Raw genomic sequence first — 16,314 nt, 5'->3', positions numbered from 1 at the left:
GGTATATGTATAAACCTAGAGATATCTACCATATATAAAGACCTTTTTATGATCCTATGATGTGGTTCAAATTTCTTGTGCATGTTTTTGGAATATTCTACCACTGAATTGCATGCCCAGTATACAATATTTTTTGTAAAGTGGTTATTACAAATTTCCACTTTTTAAGATTGGTCTTTTATTAAAATATCATCAAACAAAAATAGACACAATATGAAAAACATATTTTTCTGCAAATATATTGATAAATTCAGAACAGCGAGAACAAGATCTATTCCAAGTCAAGTTTGGCAATTTGATGGATGTTTTTAAAAGTTCATCTATAAAAAATGAAATTTTAATTTCCAAAAACAAGCAAAATTCTAACATTGAAAATTTACCGAAAATAAATATAAGTTATGTGTTTCCCTCACTATTTTACTTTTTGAACCTAATGTGTTTGAAAATTTTCACATTTTATTAATATTTATTCTGCTATTCAACTGATATTAGTATCAAATACACATAAGCTAACACCCATGTATTGAGTGCCTATTACTCAAAGTTATAATAATTATCAGTTCATATCATAAATTGTTTTTGTTCTATGCCTGTAAAATATTTGCATATTGTAAAATAAAATATAGAAAACATGCCATTTATCTAGATATATCCAATTAAATATTATCACTAAGCAACGTTTATATTCTTCTGCAAATATATATTATGGTATGTATTTGATAACCACCAATTAATATGTACATGCATTCCTGCCATAATCATTTATTCCTATTAATTATAAACATGCATTAAGAGTCACGGATCTGAACCTGTTAACTTAGATGGGATCACTGGACACAGTGTGTTCCTGATTCTGAGGAATTAAGAAACATGTACATTGGTCTTCAATGTAAAATAGTAAGTTAAGTGTATTTGATGTAAAATAGCCTTTATTTCATTTTTTATTATCAGAAGTTTTAGAGAAATATTCTAGATTAGGGCATGTATAAATGAGTAATGTTTCTCATTATGGAACTATAAGACACATTCCTTATAGATTCATTAATCCAGACACCAATGTACAGGTTTATTAGCCCTTTTAAAGCAAGAGTGCGGAGTATAACAATGTCACTGAAGACAAGAGGCCAGAAGAGTGAGTCACATACAATGAAGCTGGAGTCACAGGTGTTTTCGAGCCAGGCTGGTGTGGGTACTACTAGCAGCTGACTTATATTCCATGAGCTATTTCTCCAGCAACTACCCTCAGTTTCTTATGAGATCAGATTTGAAAATGTAAGTCTTCTCTCACACTCTAACTGCCCCCCCCTTCCACATCCCCAGTGCTGGGATCACAGTGGGAATCATGTTCGAGTTGGTTTCTGCTTTTTGGATTACAGACATTTTGACTAGAATGAAACAGAATCTCAGTGTAGTTTTGATTTTCATTACATATATGGCTGAAGATGGAAACATGTTCTTTAATTGTCTAAGAAGTTTTACAAACTTTCAAATAATTTTAATCAAATAATTAATACTTGAAAATTGGGTGAATCCAAGAGTAACACTGTGAAGTTCTACTTAAGAGTGTTTAAAATTAAGAATGGACTGAAAATTGAAGTGGAGAAAGAGATTTTTCATCCTAGATGCCATTCCTGAGTTACACTTTACATTTTGAAGGTCACGGGGCAATAATACTTCCATCTATAAAGTGTTCATGTATGTGTGTACATGTATATACACATTTGTGTATGTAAATGTGCAATGTTATAAGCTGATAAGTAGTAATCAAGTTACATTCAGTTATTACTTTTTTAAAGTTTATTTATTTATTATGTATACAATATTCTATTTGCACGTGTCCTTGCAAGCCAGAAGATGACACCAGATCTCCTTATAGATGGTTGTGAGCCACCATGTGGATGCTGGGAATTGAACTCAGGACCTCTGGAAGAGTATTCACTGCTCTTAACCACTGAGTCATCTCTTCAGCCTCTTCCCCAGGTACTATTTCCCAGAGAGAATTTTTCAAGGAGTGTTGACCTTTTTGATGCTCTCCAGAAAACCTTGGATCTTATGAGATGGAAATTTGAAACTCTTTGTACATGAATCTTTTATTAAAATAAATGAGTCTATAGAGGATGATTGTTCTAGATGAAAGAAGTTTCTATATAATGACTGGCATCTCTGCATTATTTACATACTGAGTTCTAAAATTTTACTAACAAACAAAGCTGACTATCACAGTTGATGGATGATTAAAGAAGGAACAAAATTTCAAACAATGGAACATAATTTGTATTTATTTGCCTGCTAGCATATGAAAATGTGATGCCCTTCCAATAGCACCTCAGAAATACACTAGTCTATGTCAGAAACACAAAAGTATGTAATTGGAGATAGTATAGTAATATAAATTTTCATAAACATGAGATTGAATTTATCTATTATCACACCACACTGGGGTTCTTCTTGACATAGAGTTTAAAAGAAGCAAGAACTCTAGTATACTTTCAGTCAAGGACAAATAAAATTACATCAGTGTATAAAAAGAATCATAATTAGTAAAATTAAGGTTGCCTATTTTTTCTTTCTTTTCTATTTGATCAGGCACGATGAATTTACTAGAATGGATCGTCACCATCATATTAATGACAGAATTTCTATTAGGAAACTGTGCCAATATCTTCATAATTATAGTGAATGCCATTGACTATGTCAAGAGAAGAAAGATCTCCTCTGCTGATAGAATTATAACTGCTCTTGTCATCTCCAGAATTGGTTTGCTCTGGGCAATGTCAATGAGTTTGCATTCAGCTGTGTGTACTGCAAATACATGCCATGTACAAATAAGAGTTTTGAGCCATGTTACCTGGACAGTAAGCAACCATTTTAGCAATTGGTTTGGGACCATACTCAGCATGTTTTATTTGTTGAAGATAGCCAATTTTTATAATCCTCTATTTCTTCACCTGAAAAGAAAAACTGAGAATGTTATTCTCGTGATATTTTGGGGGAATTTCCTTCTTTTTGTTTGGTGTCTTGGGGTGGTGAACATCAACAAGATTGCTTTGGTGAGTAATTATGAAGGAAACGCGACTTTGAAGAACAATCTGAAGGACTTCATAGGCCTTGCAAATATACATCTATTTGGTCTGATAAATACCATACCATTTTGTATATCACTGACATGTGTTCTGCTATTAATATACTCCCTAGGGAAACATCTCAGGATTATGAAATTCCATGGCAAAGGATGTCAAGATCCCAGCACCACGGTCCACATAAAGGCCTTGCAAACCTTGGTCTCCTTTCTTTTGTTGTATGCTACATACTCTCTGTGTGTAATTATATCAAGTTGGAGTTCACTCAATGCACCAGTCTTCTTACTTTCCATTACAATTGGTGCTGTCTACCCAACAGGTCATTCTATTATTTTGATCTGGGGAAACCAGAAGCTCAAACAGGCCCTTCTGTTGTGTCTGAAGCAAGTGAGATGCTGACTGAAAAAAATGGAAATCTTCACATGTATAGATATCCAAAGAAGAAGGGAGAACTACCTGGAAAAAATTACCAAGAAATCTCTGAAGTGTCCAAAAAGAAGGTGGGATCCCACAATGATGGCTACACGTGAAGCATGATAATGCCATTAAACTGACAAACATCTCCCAAAGATCAGCTTTGGACTACAAACAGTTCAAGACAATTTTGAGATGGCTAGATGAAATGATCCAGCTTCACATATTGCTCTAGCCAGAACTTGAGACACCTCCTGCACTTTCCCATTATGCAGAGATCAGACAAATGATATATTTAACTCTGACAGGACTTGACAATTAACCCCCCAATTTTTATTTCAGGATCCCCTAAAGATGCCATCACACCCAGACAACAGGAAGAAATTTTAAAAACATGACACCCACATTCCCAGGAGGTGGGGTGGATGGTTTTTGACCTTTCAATGGGTTATGGATAATTGTCATTATTTTGGATGACTGGTTGCAAGTGTTTAGTTGACAATGGTCAGAAAAAACAGCTAAATAAAGGAGATTAGATTCAGGGCTCTTGTTTAAAAAGGAAGAAAATAAAAAGAAAAAAGAAGACATAAATATGATAAGATAAAAGATAGATTATTGAATATACTCTAAAAAAGATACTGAAAAGACAAGATAAAAGGATAAATTATTGAATTAATCTACTCTGAAAAAAAGAAAAAAGAGGATATAGATAAGAGATTATTGAATCTATTCTGAAAAAAAGATATAGAAATGATAGGATAAAATGGTAGATTATTGAATCTACTCTAAAAAGAAAAAAGAGAGAACATGGATATGATAAAATAAAATGGTAGATTACTGAATATACTTTTAAAAAGCAACTAGTAATTTTAAATATTTTACATTGATATGGATCTTTATATATTGATACAAAGTTGAGATTATTTTGTTAGAATATATTATACATATGTTTCTAATCTTGTTCAAGGTATTTTACCTATATAACTCATTCAACAATGTAATGCAAATTGCTAGTCCTGGAAAGTTATTATTACAAACTACATAAGATATAAAGAAATGCAAGTTAGTAGTTAGTCATTACAATCAAACTTGTAGTTGTATTAGGTATGTTTTCAAAGTCAAACAGATATATTTTAGATAGACAGATCATATTCAAACACTTCAGAGATCCACAAAATGTGGCATTTAAGATGTTTTAATAACATAGTTTTTTTTTTTTAATGGCAATGAGACATGTCTGCTTCTGGCAGCACCAATCTACTTCAGAGAAGATGATGGACATTGTAGAAACTCCATATGGAGTTTACTTTCTTTGTGGCAAAAGTTAGCTACTTGGCAAGAAAGTGCCCTTGCCACGACTGATGACAGTATACTGTCCAAAACGGACAAGCAGGACACAAAGGAAAGGACTGCTGAACCTTGCCAAGACAAGATAGGAAGGCTCTTCAGAATATCCTGCTTCACAGATAAGTCTATCAGATATGGTAGGCCTGTAGGCCAAAGATGGATGCTCCAAAATTGCAGAGGAGCAATTTGGGTGACCTTCCAGGAAGCCATCTGTTTCTGTCATTTCTCACATTTTTTGGAAGCCTCTTGTTTTCACTTCCTGCTTACTTAGTTAATATTATTTCCTTCTTGGGTCTCTGAGGGAGTTGAAGACTAGATAGTTATAGTTTTCCTTGTTAAATTCAGAAAAGAAACTCACTAAAGAGGTGTAAAGTATAAGTTTGAAAGATATCAAAAGATAGTTTTCGGTTGGTAATGCAAGTTAGGATAAAAAGTGAATTTAATACAACATTTTGGACTCACCAAAATAAGATAAATAATGGAGTATTTTCTCTGAATCTGTCAAATGTTAATGAACTGGACATTGTTAATATAATTCTTGACTTTATATATTGTATATGCTTATTGTACTTACTGTATGTAGTTTTTCTTATATTAGTGATAACCTTTTTTATTATTTTTGACAAAGAGGGGAAATGTGGTGATATATTGTGTACCCTAATAAAATTTTCCTGAATATCAGAGAACAGAACAAGCCACTCAATTAAACATAGAGGTCAGGCAGTGGTGGCACACACCTTTAATCCTATCTCTCAGGAGGCAGAGATCGATCTCTGTGGGTTCAAAGCCACCCTGGACCACATGAGATTGATTCAGTCTAGGAAAGAAACAGAGACAGGCAGTGGTGGCACACACCTTTAATCCCAGTACTTGGGAATCACACACCTTGCTGGGTGGACAAAGTAAGGTGTGAGGAGACAGGTACTAAGAGTCATTCAGCAAGAAAATCAGAGACAGGAACAGAGCCCCTGAAATCATTCTTTTACATCTCCATTTCAGTTAGAAGAAAAGAAAGTTGGAAAATACAGCTATTTTGAGAAAATAAAAGCTTCTGAGGTTGGTAGCTAGTCAAATGCTAAAATCATTGGTTATGGTTCAAGCAATAAGAATCCTTTTTAATATAATTTTTACTTATCAATAAGGCTGGGTTAATTATATGTAGCCAACAATTTAGAAATAATACCCAGAGGACAGTGATTTTGGAAATGGCCAGGGTAGTGAGGGATTGATCCACCAAAGAGAGATTTATTTTCTTGATCCAGTTTATACAGTTCACAAATGCTATAAATACATTCACCAAGCTTCCAATTATGAATTCCAGAATGAAAATGACTATGAGTGTGCTCTGAAGGATGGAATTTATTCTCTTAAAGACAATGTCCCAATATCTACCATTCTGGATGAATATTTCTTTTTCTTTTTTTCTATTTTTTTTCAAGACAGGGTTTCTCTGTGTAGTTTTGGTGCCTGTCCTGGTTCTCATTCTATAGACCAGGCTGGCCTCAAACTCATGGAGATCCACCTGGCTCTATCTCCTGAGTGTGGGGATTAAAGGCATGTGCTACCACTGCCCAGTGAATATATCTTAATAAATTCATCTAAATATGAATTGCATCTGATTCATGTAAACTCAGTTCCATTCTCCACACTGAAAATGAACACATGCAATATCAAGCTAGCAAGATTTGTTAGTAGTTCACTTCTCAGCCTTATCAGGAAAATCTTGCATCTTGATTGAGCTCAGTTGAACCTCTTTCACAATGTATGCTTTCACACTTAGGAGTTCATGCCCTTTTAGTCATAGAGAAAGGAAACATTAAATTCTAATGTTCTGACATGCAAATGAATCCCAGTTCATTTGCATTTCCCTTGTCTAAAGAATTTTCCCTTTTGGGATCAATCATTGTTAAATAAAGTTGTGCATAGGAGATTTTAAAAAGTCCTTGTCTAATATGGTCTTTCTTGATCTTGGAAGTTTTTTTGATGCTTGAATGTTAGGGCTATAATGTCATGTGTGTGTGTGTCATTCAATACCCTTCCTACAAACAATGTCATCTAATAATCTTGTGTTATTTCCCAAATTCTCAATAAAATAAACAATACATACTTTAGATTTCAATGTGTATGAAGACATGCAGGCTCACACATAACCAACCACATATGCATGCATACACCCACATATTTTGTTTCTAATTTACATATTTTGCTCTTACTGATTCAAGTTAGTGTCTTATTCAGCATATATTATGCATATACTTCATGCTTAATACTTAATGTTGTGTTAGTGCTTAACTGTTTAAGTACATGTAGGTACATATCATAGAATAGTACATGCAAGTATTTAATAGACTAGAATTATTTCATCTGTGCATATGAAAGCAGAAAGAAGAAAAACTAAAATGGATGAGTTTAACCATACTGTAAGAATTCTTATCACTCTGCTTCCATCTTGCCAGAAGATAGCTTCTTCCATCAACATGAAAGATGCTCAGAGTTTATCTTCTCCTCAGTCGCCAGAAACATCTGCTCAATGACAAGTCATTACAGATAGCAAGGTAAGTGAATGATAGTTTGCTACTCAGTCAACATGGCAAAGGAACAGCAAGACACTAAGGCTCCTCTTCCAGTAAAAGGAATACAATAACAGTCACCAAAGAATATCTAAATGGATGTGCCAGAAACTTTAGACATTTCACAGGAGATACAAGGTATTCCAGGTAAATTACTGTTTCACTCTTAGTTACCTGAAGTAATTCTGACAGAAGGGAATAAAACGCAATTGTCTTGAAACTTACCACCACAGTCCTGTTGAGGGGAATACACACAGGATTTTCATAGGACATTAGGAGGTAGTTTTAAGGGTGAAGTAAGATGGAAGAACAAACACAAAATTGCAAAATGAAGTTTCCCTAGAAGGAGCTTACACCAAGAAAAAAAGATGAGTGCAGGGAGAGGTTTAAAATACAGAATCAATAGTGTCCCATGGTTCTATTTAGATCATATAATATATGATGATAATCTTCTGTCTATCAGTCTAGCAAGGTCTATATTTTTTAATTAAAGGAAAAAAAAGTGTTTGGGTCAATGTCACTAGGACTTAACAGAAATACAAGCAAAAACACCATTGACAATAGTTTTCCTTAGATGTTTAACACTATTACTTTAAGTAAAATTTGATCTTTCAATAGTTTAAATATGTGTTTTGTAATGAAAGACAGAGAGCAAAAAATATAGTTCTAAATTATCAGCCTGAATAACTCCTCAGAATGATATAGATATATTTTTGATAAAGAGATTATGAAATCACCAACAAAATCAGAGTGATTGGCAATGGATTTATGAAAGGGCCCTAGGTTTTATTTAATAACTAGTGATTACTGAGAATATTATTATGACCAAAAAATAGCAAGTGGCATTTAGTATCAAGTATATAAACCAGGAGAGAATTGTATCCTCAAACTCCTTGAGTTTGTTCTACTGCTGCTCACAGATGAGGCAGGACAAGACTGAGCATGGGCAGTGCTGATTCAGTGATGCTGCTGCAAAGGTCAGACACAGGAAAGGGTGAGACCAAAGCCTTATGGAGTGGGCTTAGATGCAAAAAGCTTGAAGGGTGGGGGAGTATTGTTAATGAAGAGGAAAGGAGAGATGGAAGGTGATTACTGAAGTTAAACGTTACTATAGAAAACCAAAAATCCCTCATTCACTTTGTGATAAACCAACTTAGACATCTAGAACTCAAAGTGGGTTGGAAATTTATGTCTTGGTAATGAACACTGAAAACATATCATGGGAATTTCAGGATGTACTCATATGGCATTCCACACAATCCATAGATATTGCCCCAAAACATGACAAAGAAGTGAGAGCAAACAACAACACTATCTAGCACTTTTACTCAGCTCAGTACTTACTATCTTTAGTCCTAGAAACCTTGTGGACCAATGCAAACTAGGAGTTTCTAAATGGCTGATGTTTCTTACAAATGTTAGTAATAATAATCCTGATGTAGATTTAAAGATTTGTAGTTATTTTCTTTCCTTGAATGTATAATTGAAAGTTCTGGACTTGGCAAGTAGAATCACTGTTGAAGGATTTCTAAGTGTGTTGTGCATGTCATATTGTAACTAGTAAAGCTCTGAAGTGTTCTTTTCTGGAGAACAAAAGAAAATTATAACAACCACCTTTTCAGGGAAATAGAATTGACATATACAATTCCTTAAATGTCTTTCAGCCATTTGAGTTTCCTCTGTTGAGAATTCTCTATTTAGTTCTATAGCCCATTTCTTAATTGGACTGTTGGTCTTTTTGATGTCTAATTTCTTGAGTTCCTTATATATTCTGGATATCAGTCCTCTGTCAGATGTGGGGTTGGTGAAGATCTTTTCCCATTCTGCAGGCTGTCGCTTTGCCTTGTTGACTGTATCCTTTGCTCTACAAAAGCTTCTCAGTTTCAAGAGGTCCCATTGATTGATTTGTTTCTCTCAGTGCCTGTGCTACTGGTGTTATATTTAGGAAGCGATCTCCTATGCCAATGCGTTCAAGACTACTTCCTACTTTCTCTTCTAGCAGGTTCAGAGTAGCTGGATTTATATTGAGGTCCTTGATCCGCTTGAACTTAAGTTTTGTGCACGGTGACAGATATGGATCTATTTGCAGCCTTCTACATGTTGATATCCAGTTATGCCAGCACCATTTGTTGAAGATGCTTTCTTTTTTCCATTGTACACTTTTGGCTTCTTTGTCAAAAATTATATGTCCATAGGTGTGTGGGTTAATGTCAGGGTCTTCAATTCGATTCCATTGGTCCACATGTCGGTTTTTATGCCAATACCAAGCTGTTTTTATTACTGTAGCTCTATAGTAGAGCTTGAAGTCAGGGATTGTGATGCCTCCAGAGGTTGTTTTATTGTACAGGATTATTTTGACTATCCTGGGTTTTTTGTTTTTCTATATGAAGTTGAGTATTGTTTGTTCCAGGTCTGTGAAGAATTGTGTTGGCATTTTGATTGCTCAACATCCCTAATCATCAGGGAAATGTAAATCAAAACAACTCTGAGATACCACCTTACACCTGTCAGAATGGCTAAGATCAAAAACACTGAGGACACTTTATGTTGGAGAGGATGTGGAACTCGGGAAACTCTCCTCCACTGCTGGTGGGAATGCAAGCTTGTACAACCACTTTGGAAGTCAATATGGCGCTTTCTTAGAAAATTGGGAATCAATCTCCCCCAAGATCCAGCTATACCACTCTTGGGCATATACCCAAGAAATGCTCATTCATACCACAAGAGCACTTGCTCAGCTATGTTCATATCAGCATTGTTTGTAATAGCCAAAACCTGGAAACAACCTAGATGCGCTTCAACTGAAAATTGGATAAATAAATTGTGGCACATATACACAATGGAATACTACTCAGCAGAGAAAAACAATGACATCATGAGGTTTGCAGGCAAATGGATGGATCTAGAAAAAATCCTGTGTGAGGTAACCCAGACTCAGAAAGACAAATATGGTATGTACTCACTCATAGGAGGATGTTAGATGTGGAACAAGGATGACTGGACTGCTACTCACATCACCAGTGAGGCTACCTGTAAAACAGGACCCCAAGAAAGACACGAGGGATCGCCCAATGATGGAGAAATGGCTGAGATCTACATGAACAGCCTGGACATGTGTGGGAGCAATGAATGACGAGGGTTGAGGGAAAGAGAGCAGGAGATCCCACCTGGATCAAGAACAGAGAGGGAGAACAAGGAATAGGGGACCATGGTTAATGAAGACCACATGAGAAAAGGAAGAAACAAAGTGCTAGAGAGACCCACAGAAATCCACAAAGATACCCCCACAAAAGACTGCTGGCAATGGCCGAGAGAGAGCCGGGACTGACCTACTCTGGTGATGGGATGGCCACACACCTTAATAGTTGTGCCAGAAACCCCATCCAAGTACTGAGGAATCTGGATGCAGACATCCACAGCTAGGCCCCCGGGTGGAGTGCTGGGAGTCTAATTAGCGAGAAAGAGGAGGGTTTATATGAACGAGAATTGTTGAAACCAAGGTTGGATAAAGCACAGGGACAAATAGCCAAACGAATGGAAACACATGAACTGTGGACCAAAGGCTGAGGGGCCCCCAACGGGATCAGGTCCTCTGAATAGGTGAGACAGTTGATTGGCTTGATCTGTTTGGGAGGCATCTAGGCAATGGTACCAGATCCTGGGCTTGCTGCATGAGATAGCTGTTTGAAACCTGGGACTTATACAGGGACGCTTGGCTCAGTCTGGGAGGAGGAGACTGGACCTGCCTGGACTGAGTCTATCAGGTTGATCTCAGTCCTTGGGGGAGGCTTTGCCCTGGAGGAGGTGGAAATGGGGGGTGTGCTGGGGGGAAGGGGAGGGGGGCAGGAAGGGGGAGAACAAGGGAATCTGTGGCTGTTATGTAGAACTGAATAGTATTGTAAAATAAAAAAAAAAAGAATTGACATATACAAGCACAAAACCTTGAAACTTAAAGAGAATGATACTCTTCCATTCTCCATTTTACTCTACCGATCTACACATCTATGTATATTACAAGAAGCTCCTTCTCCTCCTCCTCCTTCTCCTCCTCCTCCTCCTCCTGCTTCTCCTCCTTCTCCTCCTCCTCCTCCTCCTTTCTTCCTCTCCTTACACTGGCTCCTATTTAACTACTTTTGCTCAAGATTTTCTTGTCTGTTTAAGATATTTTGTGCTTCAATATAAGTTTTAAGATTTACTTTCTAGTTATGGGAAGAAAGTCATCCAGATTCTGAAGTGATCACACTAAATCCTCAGACAGCTCTTGAAAAGATGACCATTTTCGAAAAGCTAGTTCTGTTTACCCATCGTCACATTGCCTTTGATCCTCCAAGGTTTTCTTTCAATTCCTTCTTCCATGTTTTGCAATTTTCACTGTAGAGTTTTTTTCACTTTTTTGATAATTGTATTCATAGATATTCTAGTTTTGAGACTACTGTGAATGGAATTGCTTTTCTGATATTCTTGCAGAGTGTGATTTTGGTTATGGAAAACTGAAACTTCTGTAAGCTGGTTTGCATCCTGGTGCTGTGAAAAATTTGTTTATTACACCTGAGAATCTCCAGAGAAGACATTTATGGTTTTCATCATGTAGGATCAGATTTGCAAAGCAAGGTATTTGACTTCTTCCTTGTATAACTACTTTTGTTTCTATATCTTTTTCTATTGCCTTAGTTAATTATTCAAATAGTAAGTGAATAAGCAAATGAATGTTGGCTTGTTTCTTTCCTGTTTGCTAAAGAAATTCCATCAATTTTCTCTTTTGTTTAGAATTTGTCTACGTTTCTTGTCTGTGTTTTTCTCTATTGATATTTGTTCCTTCTTTACATAGTCTAGGCATAGTTTAATAATTTTATTTACTTTTGTTTTTGTTTTTGATTTTATTATGAATCTAAGGTCCCATTCCTACTGAGGTAGCTTTCTGCCACTGAATCACTCCAAGTCTCCTTCAAGCATTTATTCTGAAGAGCTTTTTAAATTTTCAAATAGTTCTTTTACATTTATTAAATGTTGTTACACTTTTCTTTGATTATAGTTATCCCCAGTAAACATGACAAAATGGTTGATGTCAAATATTCACCAATCTTTACTGCTTTACTTAAAAGTTTTTTCATGGAACATATTTTGATCTTATTCTTTCATTTCCCCATTTCCTCCCAGATCTTTCCAATCTCCTTACTCATTCAACATCATGTTACCTCTCTCTATTTATCAAAACAAAACAAAAAGAACCCCAAAATTCAAAACAGACTAAAGAGAAAATAAAAGAAAAAAATTATTTAAACACAACAAAACAAAAAGTGAACAAAGTGAACAACAACAACAACAACAAATGGAGTCTATTTTGTGCTGGCCCACTACTGTATGAGGGACTGCTCAAGAATATGGTGATATACACAGTGATACTCCCTTGGAGAAAATTGATATTTTTTCCAAGCAGGTATCAATTGCAAATAGCTTCTTGATTGCATTGGTACCTCATGCCCATTTTCCTTCTCAATGTACCACTGGTCTTGACTTACTCTTACATACATTTATGAAAACCTGATGTTTCTCTGTTTAGTAAAGTACAGGTTTGTGGTGTTAATAACAGCAATTACATAAACAGAGGATGAAATCAATCATGCCCTTTACTTCATATCTGCTGAAATGAAGTAGGAATCAAAAAGAGTATTTCTTCTGTATTTTTTAAGAATTTGGTATTTGAATATTGCACTAGATTTTCTTCCTTAACTCATTGAAACTTGCAGAGAGATTTTCATGTGTTTTGGACCCAATACTTGATAAATAATTCAGACATATTTTTCTATAGTTCCATCTGATTTGCAGTATTGATTGTGTTCATTTTCAAGATAATGAAATTTCTGATTTATGTACAATATTCTTGAATAGACAATTCCTTTGAGAAACCACTGAAAGGATATATTATAAGATGCTTCAAACTAATGCATATACATCAAGTTCATGTTTTTAGTAACTTTAACTCAGAAGTATGAATCTATGTATTTTCTTATATATTACAGAAAAAAATAAAGTATGAAAAATACTAATAATTTGCTGTTTGTGATAATATTTTGTTTGTTTGTTTGTTTTGAGACAGGGTTTCCCTGTGTAGTTTTGTTGCCTGTCCTGGATCTCTCTCTGTAGACCAGGCTCTCCTTGAACTCATAGAGATCTGCCTAGATCTGTCTCCCAAGTGCTGGGATTAAAGCTGTGAGCCATCAGCTCCCGACTTGTAATAATATTTTGTTTGTGCTTTAACAAATAAAGCTTAACTGAAGATCAGAGGGCAAGGCCAGCCACTAGTTAGCTATAGAGGCTAGGCAGTGATGGCACATACCTTTAATCCCAGCACTTGGGATTTTATGCCTTTGCTCACAGTACTTGGGAGACACACATGCCTTGAATCCCAGCACTAGGGAAGTTGAGACAGAAAGTCATATGGCTGGGCAGAGAAAGGAATATAAGACAGGAGGAAAGAGGAGCTCAGTCTCTTTCAGGTTGAAGATTTGAGAGATGGTAAGAACTAGTGGCTGGCTGCTCTGCTTTTCTGATCTTTCAGCTTTCACCCTGATATCTGACTCTGGGTTTTTATTAATAAGACCAATTAGTATTCATGCTACAGCTGTTCAAGCATAATCTTTGTGCTAACAATTTCCTAACATGAGTTATACTAATGTGTTAGAATTCTACCAGAGATATCTAATAGTTTAAATGACTTTTGCCTTACCTGCATACCCAGGAATCCTCCAAGTTCCCACAACTAGGACTGGAGGTCACTAATAGTCCAAATGGCCTCTACACTATCTGTATGAATAAGCCTATGCCAGATTCTACCTTAGGTCCTTAAACTAATGTAGGTAGCCTATCTCTAGAACCTATCTTCCTGAAAGAAATGACACCTACCACACACTGAGTTTCATGTCAATGTAATTATGCTTCCTTGTTCACCAGAGATTGTATTACAGGAAACTTTCCCCCAAAAAATTATTCTGTGTTTAAATATGCTGGTAATAAATCACTGGTACCAGACTCCCAAAGTTTGATTAATTCTAATCAGGATGAATTGAGATTTTATTTACACTTCTTCACAGGTCACTTCCCTGCCTGCCATAACACCAGCAGGAACCCCTCCAATAACTGACAAAAAAAAGTCATGATTAGCAAAATTGAAAGATTTCTTACATTTAGTAGTCTACTTAGATATTTTCCCTGCTTATATGCACAAACAAGAGACTAGATTATGAACTTTATACAGTATTCTAAACTTATTCCTGTAAAATTCAAGAAATAAGGAATAACAGAACATAGTCAAATATTTTTCTTTTTATCATAAGATTACATATATATATATATATATATATATATATATATTCCTAAGTATCTAAGAAAAATGTAAAAATACTGATACTGAGACAAAACATTAGTATAATTTAAAATTAGTAAACAATATTAAGTAACCTTATTAATAAAATAATTAGTGATTTGTTTATATGATAAAAGTAGAGATCCAACTTACATTGTAATAAAAATTATACATACACATAAAATGCTTAGGTAGAAAACATCAAAGAATATGGAAAACACAAAGGTAATGTTTCCCATAACTAATTTATAAATTTAAGTGAATTCACATTAAAATGTTAATACTTTTTATTGAATGTAATTTAATTGCTAATGGTTTGTAGGTCTTTAAGTTGCATTAAGTTTGGTATTGATACATAGGTAGAGAGAATAGAAAAGTTATAATTACAACATCAGATATAGCAAGATATATTTTGCTGTCATACAGGTTGAACATAAGGTAATAAATTTCAATGTATTTATTTATTGAGAATTTGGCTATGAGTACAATATTTGTACCATTTCTCCCCTCTCTTTCTTCCTTCCAACTCTTCCCCATAATCCCTCCCACATTCTTTTCAGTTTCATAGTCTATTATTCCTTAATTATTATTGGTTTTGTTGAAGTTGTGTGTGTGTGTGTGTGTGTGTGTGTGTGTGTGTGTTTATAAATACACCTTACAGAGTCCACTTAATTTTGCTTATAATTGTATGTGTTTAGTGCTGAACATTTGGGATTGGATAACCTATAAATGAGCTACTCCAAGGATTTCATTTATAAGAATTGCCGTGGTCATGGTGTCTCTTCAAAGTAATGGAAATCTTAACTAAGACAGAAGCTAGTACCAGGTACTGGGGTATTTCTGTGATAGGCTGGACCATGTTTTTGTTTGGAAAATTTTGGACTTTGGTACTTTGGGTTATGAAAGTAGTGGAATGCTTTAAGCACTGCTTAATGGGCCATACAAGTAGGAACATGGAAGACAAAGGTGCTAAGAATTATTTGACCTGTTGGGAGCTCGCTCAAGAGGTTTCAGAAGAGAATAATTTTAAGATGTTGTTCTTGTGCTATTTTGGTGAAAGAAGTGGCTGCCCTTTGCTCTTGTCTGAAGAGTGTGCTTAAGACTAAAGTGGAGAGTGTTGGATTAATTCCCTCGGCACAAGAAATGTTAAAACAACCTAGTATAGACTATCTCATGTGGTTATTAGTGGTAATTCTAATGAAAATTGATAATGAAAAGGAGCAAGCTGAGGAGGGTAAATTATAAAATGTAAATTTTGAGGGAAAAAAAAGAGCACCAGGAAGTGGAATGGAGCTTAGTCCTGTTTTCAAGGGGATAAATTGAGTAAGAAATGCAATATAGGGAGCAGTGGTCTCTGGGCAAGATCCCATGCAGCTACTTTTCCAGCTTCTGAAAAGAAACTAAAGAAAATCTATGAGCCATGTGTGATGAGGCACACCTTTAATCCCAGTACTGGGAAAGCAGAGATTGACAAATCTCTGAGTTTGAGGCCATGGTCTACAAAGCAAGTTTCAGGACATCCAAGCAGTCAAGAACAGAA

General features: G+C 35.4%; 1 protein-coding gene across 1 annotated transcript; it reads left to right on the top strand.

Moving 5' to 3' along the window:
* Positions 1 to 2,591: 2,591 nt before the first annotated feature.
* Positions 2,592 to 3,479, top strand: LOC102922543 (taste receptor type 2 member 120-like). The gene has a single exon (XM_006995679.1). It carries the CDS (start codon positions 2,592 to 2,594, stop codon positions 3,477 to 3,479), a length of 888 nt encoding a protein of 295 aa, XP_006995741.1.
* Positions 3,480 to 16,314: the final 12,835 nt, after the last annotated feature.

Source organism: Peromyscus maniculatus, chromosome 3, assembly GCF_049852395.1.
Source record: "Peromyscus maniculatus bairdii isolate BWxNUB_F1_BW_parent chromosome 3, HU_Pman_BW_mat_3.1, whole genome shotgun sequence".
In the NCBI taxonomy this organism is placed as follows: domain Eukaryota; kingdom Metazoa; phylum Chordata; class Mammalia; order Rodentia; family Cricetidae; genus Peromyscus; species Peromyscus maniculatus.
The sequence above is the reverse complement of the archived record's forward strand: the minus strand, read 5'-3'. Positions and strand labels throughout refer to the sequence as shown.

What these genes read in the sequence shown, in the direction of transcription:
- LOC102922543 (XM_006995679.1), top strand. Translation starts at nt 2,592, where the DNA reads ATGAATTTACTAGAATGGATCGTCACCATCATATTAATGACAGAATTT.